Source organism: Heterocephalus glaber, unplaced genomic scaffold, assembly GCF_053883595.1.
Source record: "Heterocephalus glaber isolate CG9 unplaced genomic scaffold, H.glaber_assembly_v1.0 deba00001497, whole genome shotgun sequence".
Classification (NCBI taxonomy): domain Eukaryota; kingdom Metazoa; phylum Chordata; class Mammalia; order Rodentia; family Bathyergidae; genus Heterocephalus; species Heterocephalus glaber.
The window spans coordinates 38,268,547-38,287,161 of NW_028258320.1; the positions used below are offsets into that span (position 1 = coordinate 38,268,547).

The window sequence follows — 18,615 nt, forward strand, 5'->3', positions numbered from 1 at the left end:
GTAAAAGACAACCAGCTGCCAGCAAGGGAATTACCCAGGAAGCTAACCAGCTGGGATGGAAAAGTGCCCAGAGGCTAAGGCTCATAAGGGCAGGGGAGGAAATGTTTTACTTCTTTGTACCTCCCTGGTCAGATGGAAAAAAGAACAGTTGAAGTTGGTAGCTCTCCCATAGAATCACATTTATGGCACAACCTTGGCCTGTTTACCTACAAAATGGGCTGATAATAATACTTTCCTCACATAGGCCTCACAAAAAAGTGCTGATCTGTGCAGAACCTTTTGTACTGGTGTTATTATCTTTGCCATCCCTTGTGGTGTGAAAATGTCCATAGTATCCTTTTTAGAAATAAATATTGATCAGTAGAAAGGAAACCTATGGTTCAGGTATGCAGTGAGATTTAGAAGCAGTGTTTTTCAGTATTTAAAAAAAAAATCTATGTTAAAAGAATCAATAAACTTAAAAGTAATGGCTTCTTTAAATACATACTTTTAATACATAGTAAATATATTAAAGTCACACATGCATATATAAGTGTTTAATATAAAAGATATGATTTTAATAAATACATAATTGCTTATAAAACTTTCTATATGTATAAAATTCTTATTTTGTTTTCACCAAGCATGCTGAGGTTATGAGTGTGTGAAGTAGAAGAATCACTCAGTAAGTTGCAAAGTCAGTATTAATTTCCTCAGTTTTTCCAATGATACTTTTTAATCCCTTCTGTTTCTTTTTCTTCTTCCTCCCTCTCTTCCTTTTTCAGTGCTTGAGATCTAACCCAGAACCTCAAACATGCTAAGCAAATGCTCTACCACTGAACTACACCTCCAGCCCCATCCATCTTTTTTAAATCCCCTGTGTATTGCCAAATTCTTCCCACTTGCAACATTTAAGTGGAGCCTCCCACGTTAATGTGATTCCATGCCTTGCCTGGGAACATATCCACCCTCCACCCTAATAGTGTCAGGTCTTCACTCCCCACTAGAGGGAGCCAACCTGGCAAGGCAGGTTCAACCTAACAGGTGATCCGCAGGGTGTTTGTTGATTAGAGGCCAATGCTAGAAATTAGGGGTAGAATATTTCAGATTTATTTTTTTAAAAAACATAGGTAACGAATCAGATCTTTGGTTAGGAATTATTTGGAAAAAAAATTGAAGGCGTTCTGGCATTCTTCCACAAAACATTCACAGTTGTGTGCTAGAGACACACAGAGCAGGGGGTATCTTAGAAACATTTGCGGTGGACAATAGAGGGTCCAGCCTCGTCATACTCCTGCTTGCTGATCCACATCTGCTGGAAGGTGGACAGAGAGGCCAGGATGGAGCCACCGATCCAGACAGAGTACTTGCGCTCTGGAGGGGCAATGATCTGTAGGTCAGGAGGAGAAAGAAAGGGCATTAGTGTCATCTGGCAGTGGCTGTGTGCTCTACTGTGGCCTGTGCTTGGTGGGCCCAGCTGTGCTTTGATGACATTCTTGGCTAACAGATGACAATGGGGAGGGAGGAGGCCCTGGGTTCAGAGTTTCCTCAATGGTCACTTGTTTTTTAGGCTTTTTTCATGTGATCTACTCCAAGCCATCCATACCTCCTGTACCACATCTGAGTAAAGAGAGCCCCCAGTCCTATGGTGGTCTCCACACAAGAACCTTGCCAAGTCCTCTGGCTCTGAGTTGTGCCCCAGAGCTTAGCATGCATCATGTTAAGGGAAGGGAAGGGAAGCAAAGGGAAGGGACAAACCAGTACCAACATCTTCAATGAAGTTTTAATCGTGAATCGTGCCAGAACTTAGTACATAGGTGTCCTTCTACCAGCTTAAAGTCAGCTGCCACTGAGTGGAATTCCACTCAGATCCTGTGCAGTCTGCTGCTGAGGGACTCTGGGTGCCCGGCTGGGAGGGACCTTCCCCTGGGAGGATTCCCCATTTGCTTGGCCTTACCCAAGGGTGCAAGGGTGTGGGCATGTTTCTTAAGTTAGGGACTTGGGGTCAGAAAGCCATGCCTCTGGCCAGAAGTCCGACCCATCTGCCAAACTCAAAAAAGAGCTGCAGGTGAGAAATTCCAAATCCCAGCCAAACTTGGATAGAAATGGCCATTTGACTAACAGGGGAGTTGTTTCTGAAACTGTGGTTAAAGGGTTAACTTTTTGTTTACCCTCAAGCTCTGGTTGAGCATTTATTTTTAAATAAAAGTGGCTGGCATTTGCTGAGCTCTTAATATGTGCCAGGCACTCTGCTAAGCATTTTGCATGTATTACCTCACTTAATTCTCATAACCACCTTGAAGTGTGAGCAGTAAATTGCTCTCGTGTTACATCTGAGGAAAGAGAGGCCGAGAGGAGAGTAAGTCACTGGTCACAACTGGTTGTGTTTCAACCCTGGACTCTCCAAGGTGCTTTTGTTTTGTGTTAGAAATAAGCATTTCAGGGGAGGCAGATAATTTTAGATTTCCAGAAAAGTCACACAGATGGTGCAGGGATTTTCCACAGACCCCTTCTCTCAGTTTCATTTTCCTCTTAAGTGTCATCTTACAGCACCAGGTTTTTAGTGGTTCTCTAATCTTCTCACCATCCTGGGGCCTGAAGTTTCACTTTCATTTCTGTTCTCGAACATTTCTGTTCAAGAGGTCAAGCTTGGAGAACTAGCAGTTGCCTGCTTTGGCTGCAGTCTGCCTGTCCCACACCCTCAATCAGGCTGGCTGTCCAATGGCCCTGTCACTGGCTTCACCCCTCCCTCCAATGTGCAAGGGGATATGAGCGGTGCAGACAGCATCCTGGAAACCCAAGCCCTTTGGAAAACACACTCTCTCCCCCTGTCCTAGAGTCTTTGTGGGCAGGGCTTCCCAGAGCTGTGGTGGAGAGAGACAGGTGTGCAGTCTAGCTCACTCCCTCCTGTGACCCGCACATTCTTTGCATGAAAGGGAAGGGAGTGCAAATAACAGAGAACTTGTTTGACTGCCTCTCCTCTGTGAACTGCACTAAATTTGCCCTTTCTCTGCTTCCTGTGACATGGGTCAGAGGATCTCAGGTGGCCTTCGGATTTCAGAAAGTAATAAGGATCTTCAAGAAGTCACCCACCACAGGATGCTTCCTTTCAAAGGCATGATCTCCATTTATCTGAGTCCCCTTGCTTGGAACTCATAGTTCACACCACACAGGGCCCTGGGTGACTCCAGCACTGCCTGAGTCTGGTTGTGCATGGTCATTCTGTGCTTTTAAGCACCTAGCTCAAAAACGATGCCAGACAGAGAGATGAAGAAGAAACTCTAATTCCTGGCCCCGAGATATGGTCACAACATAGCAATGAAAGAATTCAAGCTATTAAATCTACAAGATTGAAACTGCTTCAGAAATGTCTGGCTAACCAGATTTTTAAAAAATGTTCTCCAGGTGAGATAAGCTATTTTTGTGATGAAGAAAAACAACAAAATGTATGTTCTAGAGTTATATGAGCATAAGGTGGGTGGTGTTGGCTTTGATTGCAGCTGCTGAAAGTAGCTGAGAGGCAAAAGTCATAAGAATAGATCAAACTTTGTATAAAATAATGCAGTTTGTCTTATGAATTGGATTGAGTTATATAAAGTATGAGATGTATAGATTTTTTTCACACTGGCTAGCCCTAGGATCCATGAATGCATGTGACCAAGATATAGCCTCAGAAGTACATCACATGGGGTCTGTCCCTGAACAGTACCTTGATCTTCATGGTGCTGGGTGCAAGGGCCGTGATCTCTTTCTGCATCCGATCGGCAATGCCCGGGTACATGGTGGTGCCCCCCGAGAGGACATTGTTAGCATAGAGGTCCTTCCTGATGTCAATGTCACACTTCATGATGCTGTTGTAGGTGGTCTCGTGGATGCCAGCAGATTCCATCCCTGGAGAGGAGAAACAGGCCATGGTCCTTGAGAGGCAGGTAAAACCCAGGCTCACCATGGAAGGCCAGACAAGCAATGGGAGCAATGAGCCACACATGCTAGGGCTGCTGTTTTAATAGACTCTACTATGTGTGGTTCAGAGAGGGGCAAAATCTTCAGTTCCCTGAAAAAGGTCCCACACTGAGCTGATGCCACAGAGAACTCTCCCGTTTCTCTGGGGCTGCTGCTTTGCCCCCTTTTACCCTCTGCACTCCCCCTCCCAAAAGCTGGATGGCGTTGAGTCATCAGACAGTAAGTTTCATTTGAACAAAGACTCATATTTTTCAATCTTGGTCATTTTTTTTTCATCTGAACTTTTTGTTAATTTCTAATGTGGATCTTTTGGAAAATACCTCTAGATGGCCCTTCATCTTTTGCAGTGCTGATTAATTACTAACATTATCTGATTATTGAATGTTTGTTTTTCCAGGAGAGGGCTCTACATATATCTCATGCAATCCTCACCACCATCCTACTATGCAGATACTATTACAACCTTCTTTTTATACACGAGAAGACTGAGGCTTAAGGAGATTAAGTGACTTAAGATCATGGAAGAACAGCAAAGTCTCAAACCCAGGTCTATCCATCCCAAAGCCTGCCTCCGTAATCAACTGTGGGACCCTGTCTCCCAAGGTCAATGCCACCGGTGTCAGGCCCACACTCGGAGCTCTTTATTTTTCTATTCCCACACCAGTCCCAAATCTTGGCACTCAGCACCATCTCAGTGACTCCACTGTGTCTTACGCATGATCTTTAATTTTCTCACCATACACTCAGAATCCTTTTGGTGTGACTACAACACAGTGTTTTCTGAGGAAGAAAGCCCCTTTCCCGGCCTCTGTAAGTCTCCTCATCTTGACAGTGTAAGCCCTTTTCCCTTTCCCTGGTTTAGAGATGCTTTTGGTCTTGGGCCCCTGACATGTCTCCCCTTACAGAAGGGCTGGCTGGACGTGGGAGGATAGGGTGACCCCCACCCTTCACAGGAAAGGGGTGCTGTGGCCTACCAATGAATGAGGGCTGGAAGAGGGTCTCCGGGCAGCGGAAGCGTTCGTTCCCAATGGTGATCACCTGCCCATCAGGCAGCTCATAACTCTTCTCAAGGGAGGAGGAGGATGCAGCAGTGGCCATCTCGTTTTCAAAGTCGAGAGCTACATAGCACAGCTTCTCCTTGATGTCCCGCACAATCTCACGTTCGGCTGTCAAACAGAGTAGACACAATGGCTCACATACTAAAGAGCTGCTTGCCTCCTTAAGTCTTATGCTGAATCAAAGGCCCTGTAGTTTTCAAAAGCCCTCATATATTTTGGCTACCTGGCCCCAGTAGACTGTACCACAAACCCTTGGCATAGTGGTCACATTCCAGAGAAAGGTAGGTACTGGGTCAGGACCCCCTCAGTCCCAAGGGCTGCAGGAAGGAAATGTGGAAGAAATGGGCAGGCAGATGCCTTCTAGACTTCTGAACTCTGAAATTTCAAGCTATTGGTTACATGTGAGTCCCTTGGAATGTTTTGGAGTCGTTTGGCGGGGGTGGGGGTGGGGGGGTGGGGAGCAAGAATGGAATTAATTCAATTAATTAATTCAAAAGGAGACTTTAACTGTCAGTCATGGCACAAACTTGGAGCTTGGAATGAGCCTCCAGAATCCAAGAGCGTCTGGACAATGCCAAAACGGGGTGTGCAGGCAGCAGGAGCCCCGAGCGCTAAGGATGACCTAACGTTCCCAGCCATGCCTCATAGTGCCCTCTGGTGGACAGAGAGTGAGTGGCACCAGCTTTATTGAAGGCACACACAGCATTGCCTGCTAGGTCTGTATTAACAGCTAACAAGAATTAAATGTTTAGTCTGTGCATTATCTTGTTTCATATTCATAATGGTTGTGAACGATGGAATCTATGATTACCCCCATTTTTTAGATAAAAATGTAGGTTAACTTGTCCAATGTCACACAGCTGCTCAAAGTTGGGGTCTAGATCTTATTTTAGATGGCTCCACAGATTTCCAATCACCATATCATTCTATCTTCAGTCTCAACATCCTCTTTTCTTTTTGCTAATGGAAGGAATTAAAATATGTTCATCTAACTTAACAGACTAGTTCACTATACTAGAGAACTGAAACTACCTCTTCAAATAAACAATATAATCATTTAACAGGTTTTTGTTTGTTTGTTTGTTTGTTTGTTTTTGGTTTTAGGGATTGGCAGTACCTTCACATTAAACTATATCCTCTTTTCTTGAAACATGGCCTGTCTAAGTCACTAAGTTGCCTTAATTTGTCCAGGTTGCACTGGAACTTGTGATTCTCCTGCCTCAGCCTCCTAGAATGCTGGGATTACAGGTTTGCACTGCTGCACCTAACTCCATTTTGCAATTTCACATATCATGAAAGGTGTTATTTGCTCCATGCATAAAGTCAGGCCTTGCCTTTGGCAAGTCTGCACTCCATCAGCTTCTTGGATACCCGGTGGTCCTGTAAGTTAGTGTGGGCAGCACGCTGCCCTCCACCTTCTTTGCTTTATCTCCACAGCCCTCACCAGTGGTCACGAAGGAATAGCCTCGCTCAGTCAGGATCTTCATGAGGTAGTCGGTGAGATCTCGGCCAGCCAGGTCCAGGCGCATGATGGCATGGGGAAGGGCATAGCCCTCATAGATGGGCACATTGTGGGTGACACCATCGCCAGAGTCCAGCACAATGCCTGAGGGACAGTTGGGCATGATGAAAGTTAGCACAGCCGATGGTGTGTGGTCATTAGCTAGTGTGGTAGAGGGAAGCTTTGGTGGGAGGAGACTTTCTAAGCTTTCTGTTTGAAAGGAAGAAAGAGGGTGTTTGATAGCAGAGGGGTGGTGAAAAGGGGCTTAGGGAAGAAAGAAAAGGAAGAGGAAAGCCATAGAAAAAGCCCTGCTAGTAATATGGGGCCCAAGGCCTGTCTTGAAAAGGTGAGGGAATCACCTGTTGTCACAGTCCACATGCTTATAACCATCAAATCCCTTTACTCGTGGTGTACTCATCTGATCAAAGCTCCTCCTTCCTCCTAGCCACTTACCAGTTGTGCGTCCAGAAGCGTAGAGGGACAGCACAGCCTGAATAGCCACATACATGGCTGGGACATTGAAGGTCTCAAACATAATCTGCAACGCAATCCAAAGAGCTAAATCAGTGATGCTACCTGTTTTATGGAGGATCAACAGAGCACACCTCACTGATGATACAGATAGGAGAGCCTGGCTCTGGCAGAGGAGACAAAGGTAAGGGAAGCCAAGGCAGCCCTACTCACTCAAAGAGGAAAAATGAAGGAGGAATGGAAAACCATCACATCGGTGACCTGATGGGATGGGGAAGAGGAGGCAGTATGCACACAAGGTTTGCCAGGGGAAAGAGGAGTCTAACTTCTTGTTCTGATCCTGCCCCTGACTTAAATGTGACCTAGGAGGATTCATCCAGCTAATAGATGACCAATGGGGGCACCATTCCAGGTCTCCCAGCTGTAAACAAAGGAAGGATTTGGACTAGAGGAAGTCTCAGGCTTGTCCAGCAGAGACAGTCAAAGGCAGAAGAAAAAGAAGGCAACATCCAAGTTTTGAGTTTGCTGTCATAAAAGAAGGGACCTTTGAAGCCTGTTACCCCAACGGATTAGGATTGGCCCCAGTTCTGTGGTCTGTTAGAGGCTCCATTTAATGTATTCTACTTTTCTGTCCGGTTGTTGGGTCAGTGCTAGGTCTGCAGTTGCACCACTCTGGCTGCAGTGGGAAGATGCTGATGCCTGGCAGACGGAAATGGGATTCTGGTAACAGAGGACCCTCCATGAGTCCCAGTGTCCCAGTTCATGCAGCTCAGGGACAGGAGCAGACCCACCGCCTCTCCAGGCCGTGCATTGACAGAAGTCTGGAGACCTTCAGTTCTCTGCCTGTACACCCCCTCCCCATCTGGTATTTCTTAGAAAGCTGTAATTCTCAACCATTTCTCTGCCTTCACACTGTTCACAGGAGTAATAACTGTGGTCAGAAATAACAGTTCTTGCTGGGTGGCATAATTCCCAGACCCACTAAGGTTCTCCTACAGGGAGGAGCCCTTGTGTATGAGCACCAAGAGCCCTGCCAAGGAAAAGGCCTGGCAGAATCTACATAGATAATTCCCCAGGGCTGAATGGTCATGAGTCAGTTCCAGGCTCTGCCACTTTTGGCTGTGTGATCTTGGAAAAAAATCACTTAACATATCTAAGACTTTAATGAATAAATAAACATTTCCTGTTTCACATTGTTAGTATTTAAAGAGAAAGTGCACGTAAAATAAGCTCAGTGCTGGACCATGACTAGTATGGAATTGATGCTAGATGTTATGATTTAATAACTCATCTATACTAGAAACTTTTGTGGCTAGATGGTTTCTTCTGTAAGGTCTTGAGCTTCAAACAAGTAAAATAATGACAACAAAATTATTATTAGTTGTATATTTATTAAATCAGGAACCATGCTACATATTTATCATTTAGCATCATTAGTATTTACCTCATCTTTGAAAAAATAACAGTACTATTATTCTCAATTTATAGTCAAGAAGACCAAGGCTCTGATAAATTAAGTGGGGTCTTTTACAAGGCTGATGAGTAACATGCAGTTTTCAAACCTAGATGTGTTACTCTAGAGCTAATTTCCTCCTGTACCCTACACTGCATTTTAAAATGACATCTTAGCAGTTTTTAACCTAAACGTGCTCTCTTGTCAATTAAATCTTTTAATCTTCCTATTGTTTTTAGAAGCGAAAAGTGTCTGCTTTGCAGGGGGGAGGTAATGCGAAGATGCCCCGTCCTTTGGGATCCCTGTGTTTTGGGGAGCTGGTCAGTAAGTCTGACTGGTGGGCGGGGCCTCCTCTCTGCTCTCCTGCATAGCTCCACTCAAGCCAGACTTTCTCCAAATCCAAGTGAGCTGGACACTAGGATGAGCACTTACCTGGGTCATTTTCTCCCGATTGGCCTTGGGGTTCAGGGGTGCTTCAGTGAGCAGGGTTGGATGCTCCTCAGGGGCCACACGGAGCTCATTGTAGAAGGAGTGGTGCCAGATCTAGGGAGCAGGTGAGAGAAAAGAAACATAACTAACAATGTGATACTGTGGAGTGCTGCAGACCCTGAACAAGGGCCAGAATGAGCTAAATGAAACCAGGGCCAAATACGCTTTTACCAAGTCTTCATTTCGTACCCATTTGTACAGCTGCAGAGACCGAAGCTCAAAGACTGCGAGTCTCTCATGGAAGGATTCACATCTCAAACGTGACAGAGTGAAAACCCAGACCTAGACCTGTGAGATAGGATGATGTAGTGGTCAAGGGCACAGACTCTACTGTCAAATTGGGATTCAGACTTCAGTTTGGCCACTTCCTTGTTATGTGAACTTAGCAAGTTTGTAACTCTTCTGAGCTATCACCATTGGTAATATGGGGATGAAAACAGTTAATGTGTACTTTTCATGTCTCTGTGAATTAAATAAGAACCCTCGAGTTACCGATCAGCCCAGTGCCTGGTCCAGAAGAAATGTTACTATCATTCAGTTATAACTTCTTTATCCTCTATGTGAGTTAATGATTCACGGGGAAATCATTGAGTTTAGTAAATAAACAGGCCAATACATATGTACATGAATGAACAAATGAGAATAAGCTGAAAACCTAATCGCCACTTTCAGTTCTAGAGAAATTGCCCTTTTGTGTGTATAGAAAAGTCTCCTGTCTCTTGCTTCCACCTATCTGCCTCTTTGCCCTTCAGAGCTAGGAGAAGCGCCCTCTTTCGGCACAATCTGGACTATCCACTTGAAGACAGATTTGGCTTCCACGTGTTGCTAAAAGAATCTCCTGCGGTTTTGTATACAAAGTGTGTGAATGTGCTTTGTATGAAAGTACGTTAGCTTATGATTGAGGACTTTCTTTAATCTTTGGATGGCAAAAGAGGATCCCATAACATTGTAAAAGGGACTAAATAAATTAACCTTTAAAAGCATAAAACTTCACCACCAGAGCCAGGAATATTAAATCCATTCCGAATTAAAACAGCAAAATAAGAATTGCCGGTGAAAGTTTGCAGATTAACAAAAGCAAGACCTAACGACTCTGTCTTGTTTCAGTTTCCTTGGCTTTGAATTTTTGCAAAGACACTGAAGGCTCTGCTCCTTGGAGGGAATTGAGTGAAGAAAGGATTGGACACAACAGTGGTGGTTTGGGAAACTTGAAACCAAGTTCGTTATTCCTTGGCATAGTGAGGAAGGATGGGTAGGCAGTTGCTCCTAGACACTCCTACCCTCATTCCACCAGCTAGATGTTCAATTAGATAAACACACTTTTTAGAATTTTAAATTAGAAAACAGTGTAATGCTCAAGAAACCCAGCCAGTCCTGTTATATAATGTTGTTACCCCTGAAACATCATTTAAGAAACCAACAATTCTTCCTTCCCTCTCTCATTCCCTCCCTATACTCAATCCCCTTCCTTCTCTTTCACTAGAATGTACTTTGGACTTAAAAGTTAGTAATGATAATTCTTTCGTTTCAATAATCTCTCTCCAGGAGTATTCACACTGAGATGCTGTCTGCTCCGCTAAGAAACTCCTAAAGAATATTTTTCCCATTGCTATTAATATCTTCTCTTCAGTACAAATCTCAGCCTCACCAAACTTAGAATTTTGGCCTGACTGCATCTGTTGTTGGGCAGTTTTAATGAAGAAAGAAAGCTTGAGAAATTACTACTGATAAATTCTAGCAACATTACATGTTTTGTTTGTTTGTTTTTGAGACAGGGTCTCCCTTTGTAGTTGAGGCTGGCCTTGAACTCATTATGTAGCCCAGGCTGGCCTGGAACTCACAATTGTCCTCCTGCTTCAGCCTCCTGAGTGCTGGGATTACAGGCAGGTGCCACCATGCCCAGCCATAACATGTTTTTTAAAAAACGACAAGTGTGTGTGTGTGTGCGCGCGTGTGTGTGCGTGTGTAATGGGTTGATTAATAAAAGGCCAGATACAGTTCTAGTGCATTTTGTCGCATTTAAAAAATTTCATGTTAGTTTTTCATTTTTCCTTCTGCTTTTGGTCTGATCACTGGTGTTTCTAAAATGCCTAATAACAAACATCAAAACCCTAGGATTTAACTCTTCTCTTCCTTAGCTCCTTTACAAGGGTTCAGAACATAAGACCCTACTTAACTTAAGGATAGTTTTTGAAAATTTATTTTAAAACTGTATCAGTCATGATTATGCTTCAATATGTCAAGGGGCATTTGAGAATGTACCAAATCGATGTTACTTTTCCCCTTTCAAGAGTGAAAACTATAAAAACTTTTGCTTAAAATCTTCAGAGTACTGTATATGAAAAGTTTTCAAGAGTGAGCTTTCTATGCCTCTTCACAGTGTCCCAACTCCCCTTTAAGCAAACTGCACTGAAGACTCAGCTACGCAGCCCCTGATGACAGGGAAGGAAAGTCCTTCTCTGGGCAGATGCTGAAGCAAGGCTGTCCTGGGAATTCATGAGCATCAGACCATTAATTCCTGCCACTAGCAAAGGGCTGCTCCTCCAATCTGTAGGTCTGTCCACCTCTAATTCATTTATATAATCTGGAAGGTAAGGGATTTTTAAAACAATAAATATTTGAGAATTACTTGGGATAATAATCCATGATAAGCATTAGGAAATTAAAGTGCTACTGGGCCGTGTGAGCTAATTTCTTTCCCCGTGAGTCACATGTAGTTTGAATCAGAGGTGATAGCCATTGCGTCTCCTGTGAGCCCAGGCTGAGCAAACATCACGGTACCTTTTCCATATCGTCCCAGTTGGTGATGATGCCGTGCTCTATCGGGTACTTCAAAGTCAGGATTCCCCTTTTGCTCTGTGCTTCATCACCCACATAGCTGTCTTTTTGTCCCATTCCCACCATCACCCCCTGAAAGGTCCAACATACAACAAGTCAGCCTCTTCTAAACATTGTGAGTTGATTACATTTAAATCATAAAGAGTTAAATCATGAGAGCGAAAATCCCTCTTTTGGTACCATCAAAAATGTGAGCTTTCTTGTCACTACAATCTTAAACAATATCTCTCGGTTGGAAACAGACCCAAATCAGCCTCCACATAATAGAGGATGCAGTGGAAGAGGCAACTTCACACCGTGTTGCTAGTATCTTCCGTGTTCCTCGTTAGGGCCAAGATCCTGTCTGTTTTGTTTGTCACTATATCAATTGCCTGGCTCGCATTTAACACTCAATACTTATTTGTTAAAAGAATGCATGAAAGGTTAGATATTAGTTCAATAACATTTTATTTCTTATAAATCATTTAAACTGTGCTTTTAAAGATGTCTTCTACCTCCAAATATACAAATATTGTTTTTAATCATTATAAACAAAAGTATCACATCTATAACCACTTGATGTTTGATTTCTAATGGATAAATCCATACCAATCAACTATTAAGATATTTGCCTAGTTCTTTACATTTTTAAATTTTTAAGGTAGAATTTTTTAAAATTCTCATTACTAGATTTTAATTTGAACTGGAGAAACTTTTCCAGCATTGCAAAACAGATACAATTATGATAGATCCAGAAATTATTTGACTTATGCAAAATATCTCCACTGCACAGTTTAACAAAAAGGATTTAATTTATTTAAAAAAGCTCCTCTGATTTATTTTTGTGAATATATGCTAAGCTGGGAGCTGTAAAGATCAATCGGAGGGGCCCAATAAAGATGAGAACATGCAGTTTTTACTATGTGTTTGCCACTAATATTTTCTTTATACATAACAGTAGGATTATTTGTGGCTGTCTAGATGTATTGTGTTGACCACTAACATAATATAAAATTACATTTAGTATCAATGTTGCCTCCATCTAACGGCAAACTCCATGTGGTTGAATAATCTGGGCTTTTATTTCAGTTTCTTTTCCAAAGAGTAGCTATGGTATATTTCAGAATAGTTTAAAAGTATTTCTGGTGATGATTATGTTGACAATGACAATATTTATATTAAAATGATAAATTAAAAATGGGCAGAATTTATATCTGATAGACAGCTACCAAATAATCTATATATGAAATTGGGATTTATTCCTAGACGTAGATCACAGTGATATATATATAATTTTTTCCAGTGCTAGAGATAGGACCTAGAGCTTTGCACATGCTAGGCAAGCATTCTTTTGCTATATTTTACCCCCATCCCTTCAAGGATATATTTTTAACAAGGCTACATAACTTCCTGGTAGAGAGAAACCAAAAAATCTGTGAATGCACATAGATGTGGAGAATCTATCTTACAGCCCTGACCTCTCATTGTTCTAATCCGAAGTTTGCTCACCTGATGCCTGGGACGTCCCACAATGGATGGGAACACAGCCCTGGGAGCATCATCCCCAGCAAAGCCGGCCTTACAGAGCCCAGAACCATTGTCACACACCAGGGCAGTGCTGTCCTCTTCTTCACACATAGCTGGAGCTGCTTCACAGGGTTCTGCGGAGAACACGGAGGGAGGAAGCCACTCTGCAGTAGTGGAGCAGTTGCCAAGCACTTACCTGATCCCTCCCACCCCGGGCTTGGAGTCCCTGCTCTGTTCTCCTAGCAGGAGGTTTTCTCCTGACCCCTTTCTAACACAGCCTTTATCCTGAAGTATTTTCCTTAGGCTGTAAGCTTTTGAAAAGCTGCAATTCTGATTGCCACATGTGTACTGTTGGGACTCAGCATAATCCTGTGCATCACATGTGCCCACCAGCCTTTAAAGATGGGCTGAATGGGTGAATGCATGAACAAACAGTAAATGCCCAGATGGGAATTCCAGACTATCAGACTAGATGGTCACAGAGACAAGTTTCTTTTTATAAGTTAAAGAAGGATCTAGAATTTTCTGTCTGTATCAATATAACTCACTTTTTTCTACATACAACTTTAAAAAAATTTTCAAAAAGGTAGATTTTGAAGAATGGGCAGCATATAAAAATTTGGAAACATTAAGATGTTTAAGTATTTAAAGCAAGTGTTTAAGAAAGGTTTCTTTTGGATGCTGAGAACTTTTACCCTTAGAGAAACATGAAAATAAATAAGAACTTTTTAAAGTTCTTGAAATACTAGTGGTAGTGATTATTCTTCATTCATAAAAATCACTGTTGAACTAAAAAGTCAACATGCAAGAGTGAGTCTGTTGAATTGTACATCACATAGTAGGATATTTGCTACCTTTAAGAAGGAGGAGTAAAAGCATAAGTTAATAGCATATTCTTAAGTAAGAATAGTAAGTTAGTAACTTTGTGTGTTCTCATTAAAATGTATTTTTATGCAGAAAGATTATTCATATTTGCCAGATATTAACTGAGGTTATTTTGAAGGTGCTTTTAATTATCTTCCATGAATTCTGTCATATTTTCTAAATTGAGCATCTATTCCTTTGGTTATAAAATAATATTTTTAAAAACCATTTGTAAGCTTGGATTTTTTGAAAACATTTGAAAGGCTGAAAAAGAATTATCAACTTACAAATTTGTAAAATCAAAGTCCTCCCAGAAGGCATTTTCACCCAATCCTGTCATTTTTACAAAGGAGAAACCTAGGCCAACTTCAAGGGCACACAGGGTATTGAGGCAGAACTCCAAGCAGAGCTCAGTTTCCCCTTGATTACTCCTTAGCTTCCAACACTGAATTCCCTCCATTTTTCTAAAATGAATTGGAAATATTGTGTAAAGCGAAGAGTGCTCAGAATTCTCAGTCTGACTCTGAGGGCACTGAGATCTCAGGATTTCTGGTTAAGATTCATTTATTTATTCATTTATATTTATTTCATTTTTAAATTTTTTATTTCTGCAGTGCTGGGGATTGAACCAGGACCTCAGTTATGCTAGACAAGTGTTCTACCCCTGAGTAATGTCCCCAGCTCAAATTCTTCTTTAAATTGGTGAACTATTTGAACATTGTGACCTAGGTATAAAAGGCAATTCTTTAAAAAAAAATTCTGAAAAGTAGAAAAAGGAAATAGCTCTTACAGTTGGAGATCTACCAGACCATCCCCCAAAAATCAAGATTGCTTTATTCCACATGCCCAGAACTTGCAGAACAGAGCTTCGTGTAGCAGACCCCTTTGCAAAGAATTTAAATGTCAATTGAGATAATGTGTTTTAAGAACAGAGCATGCAGTATTATCTGTAACAGATAAAACAGAAAACTCAGGCTCCGAGAGTTGAAGTGACTTGTCCAGAGATCCTCAGACCGATGCGTGTAGGGCAAGGGGGACTGCAGAGCCCAGTGACTCAGTGAGCTGGGATTTTAGTCACTCTGCCAGGATTTGCGTCCAGGTCTTGCCACTTACCAAGTTATTTAACATCTCTGAATCACAGTTCCTTTAACTATGAAACAGAAATATTATCTATACATACCTCGTAAAGTTCTTATTGGAGACCAGATTTTTAAAAATTAAAATAATTCATAGTGGCATATGCACTGTAAGTTCTCAATACATTAGTTTCATTATCAATATTGTTAATATTATCTAATTACTACCATTATCAAGATATCTTGTTTCTAATCTCAGCTTTTCTTCCATATTGCCCCAGAATTAGAATTACTTGCCAAAATGGAAAATGGGACTTATCCATGCCTTGCCCATTCCTTTCCCACCCTGTTCTTTCCAGATAACTAAATTATACTTGTTCTCCTTCCTAGAAGGTATAATACATTAGAAGATATTTGGGGTATTTATTTGTCAGAGGCAGCTGGCACCAAAGCATCAGTAGGCAGATTGTGGATGGGCTAAGCATGCTCTCCAAACAAAAAGAAAGGGCCAAAACAAGATAAAGTTTTGGAAATTAGGATGCTATCTGAAAATCGGGAAGAATATCCTGAGATATCTTTTTGTTGGATAGGGATGGTTTGGGACAAGTGTTTGAACATAATCAGAAAAAGTATGCTGATCCACAGCATGAGCAAGACTGCAGAAAAAAAAAAAAAACCCTTTAAAATTTAGTAAATATATTGGGCCGGGGATTTAGCTCAGTGGTTTCGCCGCCTGCTGCGCAAGCGCAAAGACCCGAGTTTGATCCCCCGTACCAAAAAAATAAATAAATAAATTAGTAAATATAATTATATTTGGCAAAAGAGAGAGATCTAGGAAGAATTTTATAATCTCTAAATGGAGCACTGTCCTTAGGGAAGTTCCTGTGTCCCCAGAAAGAGCACAGGCCCAGTGTGTCAGCCCTTATCTAACCTGACTGGGCAGTTGGATTGGAGCAAAGCATTTCCTAATTAGGTAAAACACGCCTGCTCCAGTGTTTGCTTTTGGAACTGCACAAGGGTCAGGGGGTTTGCTCTATCCCAGTACAATGCATCTGGTGCCAAAAATGAGTAGTTAGTGGGTGGGGAGAGGGTAAGAACGTTGCAGTTCCCAGCTTGTTGGTTTTGAATCACAAACCATATTTAGTCACGAATCACAAAATGGAAGAAAAATCTTAGCGTGAAAACTCCAGTCCTGGCTGAAGTTGTGAAGCCCTGATTTACAGTGAAGTTCAGTGCGGGATGGCAGGGCTGGCTCTATGGTCACACTCACCCCATCAGGGTGAGAGGAATTTGAGGCTGAGAGAAATGCAAACCAGACCTCCCTTCCACTGAGGCATGGACCTGTCAGATGCAAGCACTGCTGCTTGACTCCCTGCTGTGTTTTGATGCAAAGGACCAATATGAGGATGCTAGTAAGTCAGCTTGCAAGTACATGCAAGAGATACTCATTTCCAATAGAAAACACTACTGATTAGAACCAACGGAACCCTGAAGCAGTGTACAAATCCAGCCAGAAACAAAGACAATTGTCCTCCATTCACTTTTACATTCCACTTGCAATCAAGCCAGCCGCACCAAAAGAGAGTCTAATTAAAAGAAAAATCCACACCCCAAATCTGAACTGCAAACAAATCTGAGAGTTTCCAGTGCCTAAACATAGATAAATGTATAATTTACTATAAGAACCTAGACTTCATTCCTGTTCTGTGCTGCAAAATCTGGGCTGTTGATTCAACATAAACAGACTTTACAGGTCACATGCACAAATAAAATTTCATTCTATCTTCCTCCCCACCTCCACCACCACATCAAACTGCTTATTTGCTTTGTTTTTAATGTTAGCTCATTAGAGTCAAGCTACAATCATTTTAGTAGTATGATCTTCATTCAAAAATATCAGAGTGCTTGAACCCATCCACTTCCCCGCAGATGTCTGATTGAAGCAGGTAATGAAAGAGCCGCCGGGGTCTCTAAGTTACAACCCTGTGCTGGAACCACTTACCCTGATGATGCTTGGCTGGGCCTCTCCACACTGGATGAGTGGTGTCCAGGGAAGCAGAATGCCTTAGGGTTATATAGCCCCTTAGCCTGATCCCCTCCCACTTCCTTCCCAAACAAGGAGCAAAGACAGACTCCAGCCCAGCGTTCATCTAACACAACCATATAGGGACCTCAGCACAAAACTCTCTAATCTGGGTGGCCAAAGGCCTGGGTCTCATCCACTGCATTCCACTGCTCTGCTCGTGAAACCGGAGGCAGCTCAGCTGCTTGTGGGAGATAAACACCCCAAGCCTTCAGAACAACTGCAGAGATGCCAAAGATGCTGGGCTAGTGTCGTGGTGCAGATGCAGCACTCTGCACATCCCTCAAAGGATGCCAGTCTGCTGTTCAGCTGGTCTTCCCGGCTATTTCCCAAGCACCTGAGAGCAGAAAGGGGGCTTCCTCTGATCTGCAGGGACTTTTACACCCTTTCCTATAAAGGTGGCTTACAATGAAGAAAAATGTTAACTTTGTAGCCCATAAATATACAGAGGGAGTGATGACTTGATGGTAGTTACACTGTGATTATAAACCAAGTCTGAGATTAGAGACAAGGTTGACCAGCTCCTGTTTCATAGAGAGAAACTTGGAGACCAGCATTACCATAACTGCTTTAATTTGTTGGTACATTGGATATGTTGATTAGTTTGTCACCTAGCAGTTCAGCAGTATGAGTAGGGGTCATCCTTTGGCCCGAGAGATTACTCAGCATCTTGTGATAGAAATAGTTTAAGAGGAAAGAGAATGTACAGGGGAAGCCTCCTAGCTCTCCTTTGCCCCAAATCCATTGGACGGGAGTAGAGATCAGGTGATCCCATCATTTCTCAAAGACATCAGCTCTCATTCTCAAGTGTCAGTGGGTAGCTTCTGTGGTTTCACATTTCTCTGCTACCCTCATCTATGCCAAGATTTGAAGTCAATTCATAATAGACATATTTTTGGTGGATACCATGAGTATTTCTCAACTGCTGATATGTTAGAAAAAAATCCTCAAATGAGTAGTTTTATTTTATAGCTGGGAGCAGCTGTTCACTCATGTTATGATGTCTGATCTGTTTCATTTGTGGCGTATACTTATGTAAACGCACATTTATCTTTGAGGAGTTGCACTATTAGTCATTAGGAAAATTTAAACAGCTTAAGACTAACATGACAGAATTTTTCTGTATTGCTCAGGATTTTGCTAACTGTGTTTAATTTCTACTTACCAGAAAATGCAACTGTCTGATGTTCAAATGTGAAGACTACATAGTACAACATAAAGTTGGGTATTTGGGGTTAATACAATAGTTTTCTTCACAGAAATCATGTGAAGTATGAAGCCCATATTTTCTCGGTTGAGTAAAGATATGATCCTCTCCACTTCCATCTCAGGCA

At 42.2% G+C, this 18,615-nt stretch overlaps 1 protein-coding gene across 1 annotated transcript; it reads right to left on the minus strand.

The window, feature by feature from the left end:
• Positions 1–1,066: 1,066 nt before the first annotated feature.
• On the minus strand, positions 1,067–17,354 carry Acta2 (actin alpha 2, smooth muscle). The gene is made up of 9 exons (XM_004858355.3): positions 17,201–17,354; positions 13,241–13,392; positions 11,696–11,824; positions 8,858–8,968; positions 6,955–7,039; positions 6,445–6,606; positions 4,917–5,108; positions 3,689–3,870; positions 1,067–1,369 (listed from the first exon to the last, which is right to left on the minus strand). The coding sequence occupies exons 1-9, from the start codon at positions 17,346–17,348 to the stop codon at positions 1,226–1,228; spliced, it is 1,305 nt and encodes a 434-aa protein (XP_004858412.2). The 5' UTR covers positions 17,349–17,354; the 3' UTR covers positions 1,067–1,225.
• Between the last annotated feature and the right edge of the window lie 1,261 nt (positions 17,355–18,615).

Coding starts and splice junctions, on each gene's coding strand:
- Acta2 (XM_004858355.3), bottom strand. CDS start 17,348: ATGAACGCTGGGCTGGAGTCTGTCTTTGCTCCTTGTTTGGGAAGGAAG. Junction 11,825..13,240: donor TGGGACGTCCCAGGCATCAG/GTGAGCAAACTT, acceptor TGGACCTTTCAG/GGGGTGATGGTGGGAATGGG. Junction 8,969..11,695: donor ACTGGGACGATATGGAAAAG/GTACCGTGATGT, acceptor CCTGCTCCCTAG/ATCTGGCACCACTCCTTCTA.